The sequence below is a fragment of the Molothrus ater genome, chromosome 1 (assembly GCF_012460135.2).
Source record: "Molothrus ater isolate BHLD 08-10-18 breed brown headed cowbird chromosome 1, BPBGC_Mater_1.1, whole genome shotgun sequence".
NCBI lineage: Eukaryota > Metazoa > Chordata > Aves > Passeriformes > Icteridae > Molothrus > Molothrus ater.
The window spans coordinates 16,658,114-16,678,850 of NC_050478.2; the positions used below are offsets into that span (position 1 = coordinate 16,658,114).

General features: G+C 40.1%; 1 protein-coding gene across 3 annotated transcripts in view; it reads left to right on the top strand.

The window, feature by feature from the left end:
- The window catches only part of MKX (mohawk homeobox), a 50,748-nt gene extending 30,264 nt beyond the window's left edge, over nt 1-20,484 (top strand). For 2 of the 3 annotated variants that reach the window (XM_036378673.1, XM_036378674.1), the window contains 2 exons: nt 17,738-17,771; nt 17,884-20,484. In XM_036378673.1, the coding sequence (XP_036234566.1) occupies nt 17,738-17,771; nt 17,884-18,070 (221 nt within the window). In that variant the 3' untranslated portion in view covers nt 18,071-20,484. The remainder of the gene's footprint in view (nt 1-17,737; nt 17,772-17,883) is intronic. The other variant, XM_036378676.2, reaches the window with a different exon arrangement.
- Nucleotides 20,485-20,737: the final 253 nt, after the last annotated feature.

Genomic DNA, 20,737 nt, shown 5'->3' on the forward strand with positions numbered 1-20,737 from the left:
CACATTATATAGTACCACTTTTACTCCTTGTTTGGATAGCAGTCACAAGACCCAGATATCAAGCTGTGAAAGTATTTTTCTTGCAGCAGCCTTTCTTTTTTTGGCAGGCAGTGGCTTTGGAGATGCCTCGCATTTTGTCATGTGATTGGACTGCTGATGAGGTTTGTGTGTTGCCTCATTTTCCTGGATTCCATCTGAATTAACTCTTCTTTGGGTCACAGTCATTAGCACACTTCTGATGAGTGCAATGAACACTAATGCTTAATCTCTGTAAGGAAACACCCTGTAAAGAAGGAATTTGCTGCATTTGTTCCATGTGACTGAAATCTGTTTTCTGTACCTCCAGCTGTCCACATTGAAAAAAACATTCCTTCTTCACAGTAATATTCCTTCATGAAACCTTCCCCTTCATTTTCAAGGGAAAATGAGGGGAAATTACTTGTATGTAATTGTTCCATCTAAAAATAGTCAGCTTAGTCTTGTAAACACATAAACTAGTTCTTTGTAAACAAGCCTCTTAATTGTCTTTAAACTGAGTATTTAGATGTTATGTTAGAGAAGCTGGGTATATCAAACAAATATGGTTCCTATTGCATCAGGGACTTTCTTAATTTTGGTGTTCTAATTGAAGAGATATTTTTGAAATCATGTTGACTTTACAGAAACTAATCTGACTCTGTTGGGTCTAGGCTTTATTCTTCCATCTATCAGCACACTCTGGAACCATTTTCCACTTTAAATGTGCAGCAGTAACAGTATAGCTCAGGGACTTTGAAGTGCCCTCAATATTTCTAGTGTGTGATGTGGAAATATGGTTTGGGGTAGTTGAGGCTGGGGAACTGACAGGGCATTACTTGAAGGGAGAGAATTAGGAAGAGGCATCAGGGAAGGAATGAGAGTAGGGACTATAATTTATTCATAAGATTTTGCCTTATTCATGGATAATTTATAACACAAAATACCCTAGACTGAGTAGTATCTTTAAATAGACAAAATTTCTATCCCCATCAGAGAAATACTACAGGTCTCCTTTAAAATATAAGATATTCCATAGATGTCACGAAAAAAACTATTTCCCTCAGATAACACAAAATTTCACTTTGGCATCCAATATGTATTAATTTGTTCTCCTACGAATAATAGGCAGAGAACTATTAAGTTTACATTTGAGGTGGGAGCACCTGAAATAGAAAACACCTTTCTATCTCAGGCAGTGCTGTTGTGGTTTCTGCTAGTGTGGGCTCCCGCTGCAGGTGCATGTTCAGCAGGGAGCTGAGCAAGGCCCCTGGGCTTGCAGGTGCTGATGTCTTGTGGAGGGGTGGGATGTCCTGCAGAGCTGAGTTAGAGCCTCCTCCCCAGCAGCACCCTGAGCTCTTTGCACTGCACCTGCTGGCTCTGAGCTGAGGCAGTGAGCACACCAGGCTTGCCACTGACTTGGGTCTGAATTCTGGGTAAATACACCTTTCCCAAGAAACCAGAATATTTAACAATAAATTGCCGTTTTTTAAATTTTTTTTTTTTTATTTTTTATTATCCAGCAACATGTACAATATAAAGTCCACAAAGGTCATAGAGGTAAATTTTTTTATTAAATGGAAATACTTGGGTCCAGAAACCATTATGAATCATTTTGGTGTTTTAAGTTCAGGATGCAGGGTAAATTATTCCAAAAATAATGGTAGCCAAATGTCATTCCCTCCAAGTGTTTGTGTAATATCTATTTATCTGTGGGCAGATGACTGCTATGTATAATCAGAGGCAGACTTTTGTCAAATTGAGACTAAGTAAACACAGCTGAACACAAGCAAGTTGGACTACAATTTTTTGAGTTCTGCCAGCACTGTTATGACCTTGAAAATGAATGTTTTTTCAGAGCAATCTGCTTTCAATATGGGAGAATTTTTAGTGTTTCAAATTAACAAGTGTTGACTGCAAATTTGTTCTGTTTAATTTTAATATTTTTGTCCAAATAAATGAAAAGGGTATGATTGTCCAAAGGAGGGCATCCTTTCTGCTGCTTGGAAAGTAGGGATGTTTTGTACAGAAGTGTTTCTTGCATGTATCTATGAGAACAAGAACAACAGTTAGAGCTGTAAACTCATCTGAAACGTCATCATATAATCAGAGAAAATTTTCTATTGTTTTCTTGAAACATAAATGCTTTTTTTTCTGTTCCGTACAAGTAAATGTAGAATTCAGGCAGTAGATTTTATGCCATTACATATTTAGAGACTGTTTTCATCATCCTTGAAAACATAAGACTCCTATTTATAACTTTTGCCTATTTTTCTGAAGCTTAGTATCCTTCTAAATTTTTTTGTACAGATCCTGTTTTTCTCTGATACCCAAAAAGAAACAAGTCTGATTTTATTGCCAAACAGTACAATTTCAATCTTTGTTTTAACGTGGATTTTCTGCTTTTACAGTACCAATCATTAAAACAAAGAACATTTTGCTCCCTTGATTTTAAAGGTCACAGCATTTGGAGCTCAGAGAGGCTTTGGAGAGAATTCAAATAGGAGTCCTGATCAAAAATTTGTCTTTCAGTAATTACAGCAAGTGTCATCCATTGCCAATATCTGTGTTTCAAGGCGCTTCTTTCAAAGGGATTTTTTTTTTTCCATTTTAAATGCTGTATAGAAACCAGCTTACATAATAAAACTCAGGAGTAGGACATGTGCACAGAGTTGTGGCCAGGGGAAACTTTCACAATGTCTTTGTGCTTCATATTCACAAGTCATTCTTCCCAATCTGCCTCTTTGGCAGGCAGCAATTATCAATTTCTACCCAATTCTTACAGAACAAGAGTTTAATGCCAGCAGCTACACATGCACTGCTCCTCGTATTTGATGGTTGCTGCAGTGTGACTTTGGCTTTGCAAGCCAAGTGCCATCCCAACAGGTAGTCTTGGATACTTTTTGAAAGAACTCTTCTTTCTTCAGTTTTCTCTTCCCCTATCCTAGCAGAGAAAGAAAAATGAGGATCCAGTTGGAAATGGGGAGGAAGTGGAAAAAGACAGATGTGACAGAAAAGATGTCAACAGAGTTGAGAAGCAATTTTGATTGAGAATTGCAATCACTGGGTATGGCTGAACATTCCTGTATTTTGTTCTCTCTACTGAAATGCAGATTTCACAAATAAAGCAGAGGTTGTTGCTTCCAGGTCTATCTGAGCAATGTGGCATCTTAATGTTAACCAAAATAATATGGAAAAGTCCTTGATGCCAGGTTTTTACACACTTTGTTGTTTTTTCTGGGCAGCTTCTCCTTGGGGTCTAAGGGTGTGGATACTCTCAGTGTCAGTGTCCTGGTTTGTATTCTGGAATCTCTGCTTCACCACAAAGGCTAATGAGTCTTAAAAAAACAAAAATAAAGGAACGGGGCAGGTGTCATCTAAGCCCCAAAGTGGGCCTCTGGGTGTTTGAAGGGTGCAAGGCAAGCACTAATTGCAAAGCTTAGGAGCATTCAGGCAGAACTCACTTTGTGTTATAACAGCCTGAGGCAGCCAGCTGTGTTGGAGGTGTGAGAGGACGGGTGGGTGTCGGCAGATGGGGCTGTGGGTGGTCAGCAGCCCTCAGGTTGCTTTGAGCAGCTCTCAGGATGCTCCTACCTTGTGAGAACCCAGAACATCCCTCTGGATATCCAAGACGGCCAAGACCTCTGCCAGGGGGCTCAGAAGGCCTGGCACAGAGCCCAAAACACCTGTGGGTTTGATTTATGAACCTGTGGAGCAAATTACCAACCTTATATAAAGATCAGCAAGCCACAACAGTTTAGGTAGAATAATAGTGAAGTTATCACGGGGTGAAAAAGTAGATTTTGGGGATTCTAGAATGGGGGTTCAGGAGGCAAGATGGAGGGAACTGGGCATGCCCAGCCTTTCTCCTTCTTCTTCTTGGCCTCCATCTTCTGCTGTGATGTTGGCACCTTTAGATTGGTTTAGAGTAGAAGCTCAGGTGATAGGTATTGGAAAGTAATTGTAAACATTGTACACGTAGTTTTTAGCATAAAGACATAACACCACCCCGGGGGCGGGCAGAGTGCCTGGAACTGTCCTGCTGGATGGACCTTGGCAGGGCAGGAGAAAGAATTTTACAGATAAGGAACAATAAACAACCTTGAGACCAAGAAATGAAGAGCCCTGACTCCTTCTTCGAGCACCGGGCTGGGAAAAGAGACTTTCCAACTTTTCTCGGGGTCACTCTGACCAGCGAGAGATCCCAGCACTACCTGAGACAGCAGTTGCCTGGGAAGTGCTGTCCAGAGAGAATTTTTTAAAAGATTTGCTGAACCTGGAGTCACATTTGGGGTTGATGGTGTCTGCCAGCACTAGCCAAGACCTGCCTACGAGCTGGGTGAGCCACTGCCGGTGCTGCTTGACGGGCTGGTTTTGCCAACACCTCTCTAGTTTGTTGGTCTGAAGTAACATGCTGGTGCCACCCAGCTAGGCTGGATTTTGTACATCCTGATGAATCCATACTATCAAATAGAGCATTTGCTGGTGGTGCAAGGTCTGTTTGTCCTTTGTTGGAGAAGGACAGTGGGCAGGAATTCAGGCACTGTCCACATATGGGATTTGCTCTGTCTGCTTTGCAGGCCCTTTGCAGAGCCCCATAAACTTCACAGACTGTGATGTATAGGCAATTGTTCTATGGGAAAGCTTTGGCTCACGGGCAAAAATAAAAAGTTCTTGCAAAATTAAAGAAAAAGCCTTTCTTGTTATAAAAGTGGAAACAGAAGTACTACTAATAATAGCAGCAAGTTAATTAAAAAACATGAAACAGTTCACAGGGCTTAAAGATTTTGTGTTGTAGCTGCTTGGCTTGCATGGCTGCTGAGTCCTCCTCTTATCCTCTGTTCAAAAGCTCAAAGCCTAGGGTTGAACTGTGTTGGAGGGATCAAAGGATCTCACTTTCTCTTACCACAGTTATTTCTAAAAAATATAAATGTTTTTTATGTCTGGAGCCATGGCTTCATGTCTCCTTATTTTCTTTATAGAAGTAGAAATTCAGGATCTTAATTCTTAAAAGGCAGATGAGAATGCAAGGCTATCTGTACAAATATATAATTGTTGCAGATGCTACTTACCCTTAGGAAAACATCTATGTAGATCAGGGAAGACACATTAAAAAATTCCATAAGTGTGAATTACTCTGAGATAAAGTTAATTTAATTGCTCCTTGAAGAAAATGTTCACAGTGATTTTCAACTGCATCTGTGTAAGGAATTGTATTCTGTGAGTGCTGGTATTTTCTAAATTTTTATTCACATGCCTGTAGCTCAGCTTCCCATTGCAAATCTTGTTGGGTGAAGAGGTTTTGGGGTTTGTTGGTTTTTTGTTTGTTTTTGTTTTTGTTTTTGTTTTTGTTTTGTTTATGGTAACATGAAGAAAGACCAATTATTTTTAATGCTAATAAAGCTTCTGAGCTGGTTTTGATTTATAGAGCTTCCAAATTAAGCAAAATTTATAATTTTGAAGTATGTCAGTTGATTTAACCATAAATACCATATGGCTTTACCATAAATATGTATGTGTCTTTTAAGTCTGATATGGCAAACTGTTGCAGGAGAGAATTCCCTGGCAGAAGTCTCATATGAGCTAATGTAAAACAAATACATAGGAAATATGACATTATCACCTTCTGCAACTCTCTTACGTATTTTTGAAGCACCTTATGTCTGCACCAACCTGATATTTTTAAACAGTATCCATCCTATTTTGAGGAAAAATGTTACAAGAGCTACTTTAGATAGCATTGTCTTTTATCTTGCAAGCTGACAGCCAGCAGCTCAGTTAGGGTTTAGAGGAAGCTACTGGCTTTAACTGCTTTTAGATCCCATTCACTGGTCAATGTGTTGGTACCTTTTTGGGAGAAGTATGTTCAATACCTATGGATAGTATATTTTTCCTGTTGTAATAATACACTGTGCATCAATCACTCATAATCGTATTATGAAATTTTATTAATAAATTTAGTACAAAATTATTTTATAGTATGAAGGGAATGGATTGTTTTTTATCACTCATTATTTAAAAGATATGTATTATTACTGTCACAATTATTAGTAGTACTATTTTAGTCCAGTGTCTATTTAGGTACAGTGGCTAGTGTAGGTTTTTCAGGTGAGAACTGTTTGCAATGATCTCAGAAAATCATCTTCTTCACTCAGAGAAGCAGCCTGAGGACATTGCCCCTAGTTCAAAAGCTCTCTGTTTGAAAGCAAATCTGTTTGCCGTGAAATACCGCGGCTTGGGGTCCTCCCCAGCTCAGCAATTGCGAGCGGTTCCTCCTGAGCTGAATGGCAAAGGCTGTGAATGCACCTCGTTGTTATGCAGCGTGTCCTGCAGGAGAGGAGCAGAACAGAGCTGCTCTCTGCAGCACCACGGAGGCTCTGGAAGCCAGGCAGTTGTGCTGTACCAGGAGGAGCAGGCAGCATCTCTGGTCGGGGTGAGCTGTAAGCCCTGTCTCTCTGCAGTGTTGCTGCCATGTGGGTCCATTATCGCGCTGCTGTCACGGCTCGCTGCTCTCTGCCACGTGGATGGATGCTCCGAGCCTGCTACTGCTGCTCATTTACTCAGCCTGAGGCCCGGGGTGCAGGAAATCTGAGCCCAGCCCCTGTCCTGTTATCGGTGACGGTGCTTCCCTGCTGGTTTCTTGAAAATCACTGTCTCCAAAAGCAGCAGTGTGTGTTGAATAACAAACCCCTTCACATTCAGGCTCTTCAGGTTTGGGAACGGAGCCAACATTCTTGAAGAATGATTTAGTGGCCAATAAACATCTGCAAGATCTGTAAGACTGTCAGAAGCAGTAACATTGAAAGTGAAGATCATATCAGCAGCAATTCCCCTGTCCTGACAAGGCATTCAGTGCAAATATTTGTTCAGTCATCCTCGCTCCCATTCCTGTTATCACAGACGGTTTCGTACATATTGCCAGAGAAGCAATTTCATCTTCTTCCACAAAGCTGTTCACATCCAAGGCCTCTGCAATGTTAAGTACTGGCCTACTACTGTTTCAGGACCTCCCACATGTGCTCCTTCAGAGTGCAGGAACCTCATGTGTCTTGGGCAAAGGCTCTGCTCTGAAAGGGACTGAAAACTTCCAATTAGTGAGCATCTGCAGTATTAAAGTTTAGCTGCTCCTTGAGAATTCAATACCAGTGTGGCTGATTTATTCCACTGCACCAATCTCCATGATAGCCTAGAGAGGCTTTGAGCTCTTCTTAGTGTGATTCTTCTGCAGGGTTACTGGAATTGCACTGCATTAGGACTCAAACCATTTTAAACATGAGATGATGTTTAGAGTACAGAAGGAGGTGTTTCTGCTTCTTCAAAAGCTCTTGGCAAATAGGCACATCTTCCTGAATAACTCTGGGCATGATGCTCTGCTCCAAGAGCCCTCTGCCTTTTAGTGCACTGGCTCTCGCTCACTCAGTGAATAGGAAAACTGAAAACACAGCCCTTCTTGATAGGCCTCCCAATTTACTAGAATCTCTGAGGGCCTGTTTAAAAGGTGCCTGAGAATATTTAGGTTTGGGAAGAAATCCTGTAATGGAAATAATAACAGTGCAAGTTGTGGTGAGCAGGAACATGAAGACTGCAATGGCATCACAAGGGAAAGCAGAGGAAGCGAAACTGAAGAGCTGACTCAAAAATAATGCTGTCAAACACTAAAATCACTTTTGTCTAGCTGGAGGTGAGAATAATCCACAGGCAGCTCCTTCCCCTGCAGCTCACTCGGCACTTTCCTTCTGCTGATTATTCTGTATATGGTCGGGAGGTGTGTGACTTCAGCTTTCTGTGTATGTTGCTGATATTCCTTGGGATGCTGAATAAAGGCATTCCCATCACATTTCAAGCTAGATGAGGAAAGAGATACTTTTCTGACATATATGACCTGGCCTAGTTTGAAAGATGCCTCAAAACCTATCTTATATCCTCATTGGCTGCTCACTGCTGGTTCTGTACCACCAAAGCCACAGCATGAATGTAGCTGAGCCCCTCTGAGGACAGGATGATTTCCTGATGTGCTGTTCAGTGGCACTTTATACATTTTATCTGGCCCTTTTCAAAGTTTAATAAAGGTGTTTTCATAAGGCATCTATTGGATTTCACAAATAGATAAGTAAGGCCCCAAACAATTACAATTTAAAGTAATTTTAGCTGTTTAAGACCTTGAGGATGCTCATGGTTTCATGGTTTTTTATGCATGCAAAACAACATCTTGTTCACCTCATTTGTACCTGTGAGTACTCAGCCATGCTGAAGTTGATAGCCCAGGCCCTCAAGTCAGAGTCTAGAGACCAGGGAATGTACTGTAGCACCTGTGAAAAGGTTAGTTAGAATGACTTATTGAGCCCCACACAAACCTGTAGCACAAGCAGAGATGTCAGTCCCTAACATGATGTACTCAATGTGTTAAGTTCATCTGTCTTCTCTCTTCTTGTGTCCTCTTCCTGCAACAGCCTTGGAGCTCCTGTGTCATGGCACCGGGGTTGTGCAGGGAAAGGTGTCACTGACTGCTGCAGGTTCAGCCCTGGCACAACTCTGTCATGTGCCTGCAGGAAGCAGTGACACAGAAAATACCGTGTGTGATTGTGCTGCTGTATCTCATAGTATGCTTAGTGTGAGGGCAGAATGCTTAGCCATTCCCATTTCTATGCAAACATAATGTAGAAGCAGATACAGGTAGGTATATGAAAATATCTATATCTCCTTGGAGATATAAACAATCTTAAATTTCACACGTAATCCCTGGATTTACAGGATCTGTTGTGCAACAGTTGTCTGGGTTACCGTGAGCCTCTCTTGCAGCTTACAGTCATTTTTATAGCTGTTTGATTGCTGGAGCCCTGCTGATGCACTTTTCTTACAAGCTCCTTGAATTTGTAAGCTTATGATCTCACAGCACAGTAGGTTTGGGACACTACTGAGGTGTCTGGGGTTTGGTATTTGCCCACGTGTCAGTGGTAGTTTATGTGGCTATTAGGAAAATGTTCTTCACCCAGAGGGTGGCTGGGCACTGCAACAGGCTCTCCAGGGAAGCAGTCACAGCACCAAGCCTGCTGAAGTTCCAGATGCATTTGGACAATGCTCTCAGGCTCATGGTGCAATTCTTGGAGCTGTCCTGTGCAGGGCCAGGAGCTGGACCTCAATGATCCTTGTGGGTCCAGCTCAGGATATTCCATGATTCTGTGGTAAGTATTGTGCACATTTCAGTACCCCATGCATTGCGTGGAAGAAGCTGTGTTTAAAGAGACCATATTTGTAATTTCTTTATCTTACAGGTGAGTGAAAGAAACTGAATTTTGTCTCTCAGACACTCACCCATTCTTTACTCCATGCACCTGGCTAAACAGACCATGGAAATCAGTTCTGACATTCACTTGCCTGAAAATACAGCACCTTGTAATTTAAATTGTCTTTGTACAGCATATGCTTGGCTCCCAGGAGCAGGAGAGGAGCTGGCTCCTGCAAGCAGGGCTGCAGGAATCGGTGGCATGTTTCTCTAAATTCTGCAAGAAGCTTCTGAAAATATCCTGTGTGCATGCATTCATATCATAACATTACACTGCATATATAGGGTCTGCTCCCAAACCCACAGCCAACTAGCATAACAAAATCAGATTTTACTGCTGTCGTGTCAGCCTAGGGTTGAAATATGGCTTTGAAACCCTCCCTTTCACCCTGCTTTTTTAATGAAAAACAATCGTGCTGGAGTGTAATAGTGCTTACCCTGGCTGCATTTGACTTTAGCTTTTTATTTTTAAAGCCTTATTTTAGTCTTTAAGAGCTCCCAATTAAAATCTTTAGATCCAGAATGAAAGACTGAACGTGCCTGCCTGCACAACAGCAACTCTCTTGGGTGGGAGAAAGATATTTTTGTATTAAAAATAAAGAAAGTTTATATAGTGGTATGTTTTCTCCCTTTATATTCCTTACTCCTATTTTTCCTGGTGAATCTTCATTTGCCATTTTGTAATTTTCTTTTTTTTTTTTTTTGTAACATCTAGTCTTTCCGTTATTTCTTTTTTCTCTTCCTCTTCTCCTTTTTCCTCTTTTCTTTATTTCACCCTCCCCCTTACCTGCTGCCTAATGTGGTTTTCAGTGTTAACCCCTAATGGTTTGCAACAGAAGGGCAAACCACTTCACCTGATGAGTCAGCACAGCACGTGTTGTGAATCCCTTCCCAGATAACACACACACACACACACAAGAAGCCTAGGTCAGATGTTCCTTTATGCATTGTGAAATGCATGTGGGAGACTATCACCAAGGAATCTGACAACATTGCACGACTCAATGAGGAGCATGCCAACTCAATGAGAAAAAATGTATTTCAGTCAGCTTTGCAGCAAATTTGTAAAGAAAAAAAAAACGTATAACCATCAGTTTGTTAACAGCTCACCTCAACACTCACAGCCCCAGCTCCCATTATAGGCTCTGCTAAGGTCTAGCTGAGAAAACAAGACTCCCACAGTGCCCTGAATCTCACCAAGGAGAACACATTGTCACTGGTCAGGGGAAATCTGGAGTCAGCTGTGACAGCCCGAACAATGAAGTGATTTACACCAGTTTTTTATCTGTTTTACTAACTCAAAAATTCTTACATTCATGTGCATAATTCAAGACTCTAAGACCATTTGCACCAAGCCTACTATTATGTGGGGCTTTCAGTGCACTTATTAATGCAAATATTAATATAGACTTGCAAACTCAGTTCTCTTTTATTATTTATAAAATACACCTATCACAGTCTCTGTGGGCATGTACACTCATTTTATAAAAATCACATGTACTGAAATGTAATTAGATGCCTACTCCCACTGCAGCAGGCTCCAGGCTGCACAATGTAAAAAAGTCTTTGATGCTCAGATATTCAGCAAAAAAACTTGATTGTTAGCAATCCGTCACAGTTAAAGCTTATATGTGAAGTTTGATGCAAGAAACAAATTGCAAGGAAGTATTTTCACAGGAAAGGTTTAGTCTAGGGCACAATGGAAAAGGGATGTTTCTAACATTGGCAAGACCCACCATACAGATCTTAACAGAAGATGTCAGACCAGGGCTATAGCTGTTCCTGAGAAAAAACCCACTGGTTGAGCAGGGAAAAATATTCACTCTAGTGGTTACTGTGGACATAAATTGTCATTATGCAGTTTGTTCATCTGAAAGGACATAACAGCTGATGACAGGTCAGTTGTTATACTTGGTGTCCCTGGGAAGCCAAAGGAGTGAGGTAACAGGGTTGTGGTGGTGACTTCATTACAAGCTGCTCTGTAACCTCCTCCTGGAAGAAAGAGAGCAGTGGTAAAATAAAGCTTTGCTGAAAAGGAGCTTTCTCTAGAGCCTGGGCCCAGAGCTCATTCGTGCAGGTTTCTGACAGCTTTCCTCCTCCCACCCAGCTAAAGGACATGGCAATAAATCTTTGTCAGTAGAAATCCAGTACACCCCTGAGATGGGACCAGCTGTGATTGGTATCCTGCCCTCTCCAAGGTCACGCTGCCATGCTGTGTCTGCAGCCATAGGTCACCTGAAACTCCAGCAGGGACTTTCATTCCTCCACCTAAAGGTTCTGCTGCATGAGCGCTGCCAGACCCAACCAGATGGTTTCACACAGACCTTCCCAGCCCAGAACCTGCTCTGGGGCAGGAGGGGACTCACAAGGGACAACACTGAAGGGGTCCCATGTGGAGGTGGCCTGGGGTCTGCAGGAGATCAGCTGCCAGGGCGTGTTTAGGGAATATTTCTGTAGGAGACTCTGCGGTTTGGAGTCTCTTCCAGCATGAGCTCTCCTGTCTGCACTTCTTCATAATTCATCCTTAATAGGTCTACTGTCCCTGAGGAAACTGGGAGGATGGTGCAAAAGGAAAAGGGTTTTAGGAGTTTCAGTGCTGGGTGGGATGAGCCCTGTCTGTGTGTGGAAAGCCTGTGGTAGTGTGGGTCTCTGGCTGAGCAGTTATCCATGTTTACAGCTCTTTTGTCTGTTTACATTAGGCTCAAAAGGGGAGGCTGCAAGTGTAAATATGGGATGGCCAGTTCCTTCTTCCTCCAATTCTAGCTAGAGAAGCTGAGGTTTTCTTGTTTTTCAAAACATGCTGTAGTTTTTGCACCAAGATTAAATGACATTTTTATAAGAGCCCTGGCCTGCTGCTTTGGGCTGCAGTTTCCCCTCCCTTGCATTGCTGAGCAGCCTGGGCTAAGCCACGTTCCCTCCCTAGATGTGGGTGAATATTAGTGGTGTTGTGTGGTTCACAGTTTACTTTGGGATCCTTCAGAGGTAAAGGAGCTGTGTCAATGCCGAAGAGCACAGGAGTATTAACTCAAATTAACCCAACTTTGTTCTTGGGGAAACAGAGATCTGAAAGTGCTATGTGCCCTGAAATTGTGGTTTGGAAAATACTGGGATCAAGGTGTGTATGAGTATGTGACCTACAGAAATACTTCATCTCCCCACTAATTTACTCACACATGTAATGTTCATTTTTCCTTCAGCTGTCCTAGTTTATTTCCCGTTTCTCCTTCTTTTTCCTCTACTTGCTTGTTTTGAAAATGCTGGTCAACACATGTTAAGCCAGAGTCTCCAAAACCAACAAAAGAAAGTTCTGGAGAGGCAGTGAGAGAAACAACTGAATAATGTTGCCAATTTTAAAATGAAGATAAGTTATACAGGACCTTTTATTGAACCAACAAATGTTTTATAGTGCTCACCAGTTGAGGCCAGCAGTTCTTTTTTTCCCCCCTCTATTTTAAGCTAGAAGATGTGTAATTCACCAGGAATCTGTACATGTTTAAGTAGCTTCAAAAAATACGACGGTCATGTGAGACTGACCTACTGTGCCTTGACTTCTGTGTCCATTTTTTCCCCACTACATAATGTTCTGTACCCTTCCATCTCTGTCTTATTCCCTCATTCACACATTCTTTCCCCTGTTGGTTTCAAGCCATCTTTGCTTTGTCAGTGTTACCTGATAACACAAAGCAGGGTTTGAGCCAGTTGTTGTGGCTCAGCTGGATAGCAGGGTGAGTGGGGGAGCAATGTGAGGCTGCTTGGTGCTGCCTAAGGGCTCAGTCCTGCCTTCCCTGTTCCCTGCAGGGCCTTAGGGTGTACTTCATCACTGCACACATGCAGTGCTTGGTTTAGAATTCTCAAATCCAAATGATAAAATCTAACTGTAATTAACATTATTTAGCACACCCCAGAAGTCGTCCAAATATATATTAAAAAAAAAAATTAGTCTGGATGCAGTGAACAGTAAGGGTCTGAGTTGTTCTGAAATGTTTGAATGTGCTGCAAGCTCTGTGTCACCAGAGAGCCTTTGTGCATAGTAAATTGGAGGTGTGTGATGCTCTTGTGCAGTTTAAGGTTGGTTTGCCTGCAAGAACCCTGGGCTTCATTTTCTTGGCTAGTCCTTGCTGATAGCAGAAGAACAAAGGAAAACATTTTAAATATAAGAGGAATCCTGGAAAATTCTGTTCTTAAATGCTTTTGAAATAGTCAAAATATTGCCTAGGCAGTAGTTTGACTTTGGACTTCTGAGTCTCATTTACATCTCTGCTAAAATGGGACAGCAGGCTACCTTGCAAGAGAGTTGTCAGGATCAGTGAGTTAATATTTATGAAGAAATTTTATGGTGAAAAAAAAGATGCCATGTATATTATTAATAATTATGTGAGTCCTGAAAAATACCATGCTGTATCACAAAGCTGGTATTGTCTGGTGTCTACACTCTTGGCACTATGCCCTACGGTAAACTGTATACTGAAAACTCATACTAATGGAAAGGTATACAGAATTCCTTTGGTAGGTGATTTATAGTGACTTCCTATTATAAACAAGAGGGAACAAATATCCTGCCTTGCTGGTTTCTTTGGGTGGATGTTGAGAGCAGAATGAGACATTCTTGGCCAGGCAAAAGCAATTCTCTGGGTCCTTACAGAATGAAGCACCAGAAAGTGAGGTATAAATGACAACCCCTAATTTTAAATGATTAAGTTTCTATTTTCACAGTGTTTAAAACTTTCTGGCTACAGAGTAAATGACCACTATTTTAAGTGATTTCCAAACCTGTAGCAAAAAGGTATTTCTGAGGTTTAATATTAAATAGATTTATTATAGAATCTCAATATATGTTGAAAGCCTACCAACATCCTTTGACAAGAAGCATAATCTTTTCTGAGATGCTACAAACCACCTTCAGCAGCAGCTTCTTCTGATTTCAATTACTAAATATGCTATTGAGCACTACTGTTGTTTGTTTAGGAAAATTATTTGTGCTGGCCAGTTGTATGCTGTTAAAATGTATTTATGTCTATGTGTAGTAGGGTAAACATAATTTTTAACCTTAATAATTTTTTAATCAAATGAATCTTGGGAATGGTGTGGAATACAATAATTCATCAGTGCTGGCTTTTCCAGGAGTCACTTGACACACTGATCTAAGGTTGACCAGTCTGTGGGGGTTTAGATTTGTGTGACAGCTTGCCTTGATCTGACTATTGAGAGAGCCCCACTCTTTAGGAAGAGACCAGAGGTTCTGCCACCAAAGGTGTATGAGGTCAAAGGTAACCAAAGGAGAGAACAGCTCTGGTCACCTTTGGCACCTCAAGGCTGGTAAAGTGCTGCTTCTCACATTGGAGAGAGGGTCGTGAGTGGAGTGCCCATTAGCCCTTGCTCTGGGGTGAGTCCTCAGCTGAGGCTACTTGGTGAGGTTCAGGATGCTCCATTGTTTTCCCATTCCTTTCATCACCATTTCCAGGGAGGTTACCCAGCCCCAGTGCCATTTCCTAATTGCCTCAGAGATTAAATCTAGGGATGTGGTGTGTGATGGTCAAGCAAATGAACATTTTCCATTTTGAGAGTGCAGTTCTTGGATTATTTTCATGGAGCAATCTCACCAAAATGTTGCTTTTACAGTTGAAATATACTTTGCAATTCTTGTGAAGGTACCTCAATATTAAAAGCTTCAATTATCAAAATCTTTAATTAGTAGTTGGAGGCAGAGCAGATAGATTACAAAAGATGAAGAAAAAGCAAAATATTGGTAAGACTCACCATTTTGCAGTTTTTTAATATGATTGATAACATTTTGTCATCTATGTTCTTTCTCTGGGGACTGAGGAGCCAGACATGACCAGCCTGCATTTCTTCCAGGCTGAGCTAAGCCATTAAGGCTGTAGTTATACTAGCAGTGTCTAATGTCTCTATATAAAAATAGATATGAATCATTGATATACTGAATAGCCAAAGGAGAGATATGGTCCTCCCCCATCCAGCTCTCAGCATATCCACATGGATGATAATGCTGTCCAAAGGACAAAGTGTGAGGAAGGGGCCACAGAACAGGACTCAGGGATTTGGCTTTGCAGCAGCATGCAGGGATATTGGGCTGCAGTGTTGAATAGAATGGCTGAATCCACTCGTTGGGGAACATCTCTGTTTTTTATGAATGGAGTGCAGACAAAAAAGGATACCAATTTATGTGACTTAGGGTCACATAAATTTATGTGGGGTTCACTTCACATTCATAGCATGTGAAGTGAACCCCACTTTCGCTTTGAGTCACATCAAGTTGGTTTGACTGGCAAGATGTCAAGGAGAGCATAAGGAAAGGTCTTTGTCTCTCTCACTGAGGTTATCCCCAACCAAAAAAAAAAGGTAATACTTATTTCCTTTGCTAAAGGCTGTTCAGACACAAGGGAGCTGCTTGGATGCTGTGGTAGTGCAAACTGGCATATGCTGTCAGAAGTTTGGTATGGCAGAAAAGGATTTTTGGCAAGAAAAAGAGGGCTTGTTCTTTGAAATTATGGATTTTCAGACTTCATTGTACTAACATGCTTTAGGAGCAGTTATTAACCAGAGCTTTGCAAATTATCAGTGATGGTTTTATTTTAACCTAGCTTTGAGTTTCTTTGACATAAATTATTTATTTGAAAAAACCATAAAATCTGGACAGAATAAGAAAATACATGTGATTCAGGAAAAATCTTCAGCAAAGTTAAAGAATGGGCAGCTCTTTCCCCCTGGATTTTATTTTTTAGTATTGCTACTGCTTTTATATATCATGGGCAACATGCTTTCTTTGAGAGCTGGCTAAACACCAGTAAAAAATATTTGCGAATACTCCTTCAAATAAACGCTGGAATTGGAATGTGTGTCACCATTCACACCTACTTCCCACAGAAGTTTGTACAAGCAACTTTTTTGTTCATAGGAAATATTTTCCAACAGCAAAAGAAACGGACAGATGCTTGAGAGAGGTGTATTTATATCCAGGTTTGCTCTGGCCGTGATGTTCTCTATTACTTGCCATTTCCATTTCTATACCTACTGATCTGTTCAGTCCCAAATATCATCTTGAAAATTGTCTCTAATTAGAAAAAACAATGAAGCAGGGCTGAAGAATTCTTCATAGCCAAGTACAGTGTGAAAAAATGAGACTTTCTGTGTCATTCAGTATCTCTTTATGGATCAAATGTTTCTTTTCTCCTTCGTTCCTTTCTCTGCTTAGGCTGGACTTCCCCTTCTTGAATCCTATTCAAGCATTGTTCTAGGAAATATTAAGAGATACTGATTTAAGCTATGTGCTTTTGGACCAAAGCTTAAATCTTGGTCACCTGGGAACATTTATTTATAAAGCTGTTTTTTAAAAGGATGGAGGCCTGCTGGATCAAACAGGCAAACAGCTGATCTCTGAAATTGCAGCTGGTCTCCCTGTGGTTCTTTAGTGGGACTGTGGTCTCCAGCAGTCACCTCCAAGTACTGGGCAGTGCAGCTGAGCTAAGTTATTGGCTGTAGGAGACAATGGGCTGCTGGCTGTGGTGGGCAAGGTTGCTCCTAAGGGAAGGGCTACCAAGGGTTATTCCACTGGAAACTCTGTTTAAAGACAAGATCAACTTCTAACTAATAACCTGATGGAAATCTAGCTTATTTGGGAATCTGGCCTCACAAAGATGTACATTACTTTTTGAGATTGATGTTGTGTTTAGAGGCTTTTTGGGTCTTGTAGCCATTAGTGCTCATGCTATTGCTGTTTCTTTGGTTTGACCTGTTTTCCATAGGAATTGCAGTTGGGCATTGGCTTCTTGCTCCTCTATAATGTATTTCTGTGTCAGGATAGCAAACCCACTGAATAAAGCTTATACATTTCTGTAAATATTTCTGGCTTCTCTGGGACGTGAGGACTTAGTGAATGAACAAATATGACTCTTGATGAGGAAGTGTAGTTTATGCCTGTGATGCAGTTTCATCTCTGAGGGCTGTTGACCAGGTGTGCTTGTTACTTGTGTCCCTCTCAGCTGCCTCTGTGACTGAGGCACTGCCTGGGCAAGGGGAGCACTGAAACCCACACACATCATGTGTGCATGGTGAGAGTCCTATTTTTAGTGCATACTAGAAGGCATTCACTGAAAGGCAATGAAGCTGATTTTTATTTTTAGGTTTTGCAATTCCTTATGTCCTTGGTATTCAAAACATAAATATGTTTTGAAGAGCTCCTCTATTGCCCTGAAAAATGTGGGTGAACCTTCAGGAACAGCTACACCTTCAGTGTAGCTTTCTCCAGGAAGATGCCTGCATGAAGCTGGTCCTTTATGTGTGTCAAAGCAAAGATTTTCTTTTAGATCTGGTAGCAAATTTGGAATAAATCTTGGGTTATGTTTCAATATGCCTATTCCCTGAACATGTTTGTTTTTAAAATTATTAAAATAAAATAGACTTTTCTTTTCCTGTTTTCAGAAAATCTGGAGAACGGACCAAATAAGTGTGAAAGGTGAGTAAGGGACTTCACAGTTTTCCAAAACTATTGTTGTTATTGCAGTTTTCCTGACATCATGTAGCTATGTAAGATGCGTGTGTAAATATTTATTATTGCTTGAATCTAGTGCAGCTAACAGAAGGGGACCCAGCAAAGATGAGACGTACTGGAAGGAGATCAACGCAGCTATGGCCCTAACGAACCTTGCCCAGGGGAAGGACAAACTGCAGGGAACCACCAGCTGCATCATTCAGAAATCATCACATATATCAGAAGTAAAGACTGTTAAAGTGCCATTAGTTCAGCAGTTTTAAGGGATGGGTCCTCTTTCTTTTTCACATCAAACAGACATTTCCCTCACAGGATTTGTTTTCAGCGAAATCCAGTTCACAGACAGGGGGAAAATGTGGAAAATAGGTCCCTTTTTACAGAATGGTCAGTTAAAAAAATTAAGGTCCCTTCTGACTCAGATGTTTTCATTGTATTAAATGAAATGTTCAACTGCTTCTATAAAAGGCATGTAAATTATAAAAACCCTGTTTTTATCAAAACATTAACTTATTTTATGTTAATCGAAGTGCGCATAAGATGTTTGCATTGCTATTACAGTAAGTGCCTTGCTTTGAAAAAATAAGCTATAACGTGGGCATAGTACAACAGTGGTATGCCTCAAAATGACAATGCCATAATGCTTAAACTTTGTATATTATTCCAAGTGGGCTTAAGCAGCCGAGGGCTAAACACATTACTGCTGAAGGCCCTGGAGAGTTGTGCTTATTTGACTTGTACAAATTGATGAGTCTTAATGAAATTGTTACATCATTCTCACTCTCTTTTTTTTAATCAACAGTGTTATAAAAATTGTACAGTATGTTTTGTCAAAGTGACAATAAGGTTGTTATGCATGTTTCTTACCTGTATTCAGTATATTAAAATACCAAAAGCATTCCTTTGAAAAGTGCAATACTCTAGAACACACAAATTTAGGAAATAAGTTAATTGTTCAGATTATTTTGAACTTATACATATGCTGTGTTGCTCATTAAAGATTTCTAGTTGAGAAGGTTTTAGTCAGACTAGTTGTAAATTCAAGTTGAATTTCTATAATTTTAAAGCTTTACTAGTGACTTACTGAAGTTTTGATAGAAGTAAAATTGGTTTCTTCTTGTACAAAACTAAAACTCTAGTGCCATTCAGAAATGTTTCCATGGTGGAACTTATTACTTTAATGTGGTTCAAACATTTTTATTTTGTATGTACTGCATAAATAAGGACAGTTGATTGACATTTCACATTTCAGTAAGAAAAGCCTATAATATAAACTATCAAAGCCCAAACAAGAATCACAGAAGGAACTGTAACATTGAAAAATCTCAGCATTTAAGGCAGGAGGGTTTTAAGAAGATACTAAACCATGTATTAAATGTCATGTCTCTAAAATTGACTGCTATTGAGTGTGATAACTGTCATAAAACCAGGTTTATTTTAAAATTGTATCTGGAGGTGTACAAGTTATTCTTAAGTCATATAACAATAGTCTAATGAGGTTTACAGTGCTTGAATAAACAGTGGCAAAGCCAAAACCAATTTATACAGAATCTGTTACAGAAAACTGGAAAAGAGCTGATTGTTGCTAGGATTTGGATTTTTTCCTGTGGGTATCCTGTCAGGTTTTTTCCTACTTATCCCTTTCCTTGCTTCTCTTTCTGGTGAGCCATCAATGAACAAGACAAGACTTCAGTTCTGCTCCTGCTGAGTTTAATGGCAGAACTCCCACATCAATGGAAGCAGGACTATGCTAATGATGTAACTAACTTGCAAATAGAGGCTGTTTGAGTTGCACTAAAATAGTCAAGACACATTGCAAATATCAGACTTGGTGTGACTTCTTAGGAAACTTCTTGATGTAACATAACGTTGTTGGTTTTATTTAGTGTACAATGAAAATTATTTGATATGAAAATATTTTGTACATATATATTTTTACTTTGTTTTCTAAATTGCTGATTTGCATTGACTTAAAGTGCCAAGCAAGAAATGTATGTTGTGACTGTATGAACAGTTGAAGTATGTTTTACTGACTTGCATCATTATATGTCTAAGATTCCATGACATTAATTTTTAATACTTTACTGGATTTTGGCATAATAATGTGAGTTTATAACTAATAGCAGAGAGTTAATACTTCACTTTTGTTCATACTATTATAAGTTATTCTGGTATTAAATATTTTGTGACAATAAATTCATGGTTTTGACAAACTCTTCTGTTAGGAATATTCAGTGTTTTTGTCTGTATAAACAACAAAATTTGTCATGTAGAAAGGGTACTTTTGGGGACTCCTCTGAAGTAAAACTGGAGAAGGCAAGCCATTGTATAAACAACTTGTTAATGGTTCTCTTTTCCAATGATCAAAGCACAAGAATAATCTGTAAAACACATCAAGTGGGTTTTAAATTTAAGAAATACTTGGCCTAATTTCTTGTTACTGTTTCCTTTAATTTATTTTTTTTTCTACTGCTGCTTTAGAGTTTTCTGAAAACACAAATTCTGATGAATTATGTGTGTGTCTTTTTTAAATAACGAAAGTCATGATCAGTGCTGAGCCAACAGCTAATGAAAACTCAGTAATTATTTATGATATTGGAAAAACAAACATTATTACTATTGCTCTTCTTTGTTTCAACATATGTAACCATTTTAGTAAAATAAATAACTGCAAACAACATCTTGCTGGTTTGAATTAAATATTCATTTATCTGTCCTTAGGCATTTGCATTTCTGGTTTCCTGTAATAGTCAGGGTTTCCCTGTACTGGGACACAAGCCTGTGATGGGCAAGGACAAAACAGAAAAGTTATTCTGATCCATACACCTCGTGGTACATAGTTGTGTGTAGTTTAGCTCATACCCGATGAAAATGACTGCAGCGAGGTTTGAGTAGTGACTACTAATGACAGTGTGGCATGATGCTGATAAATC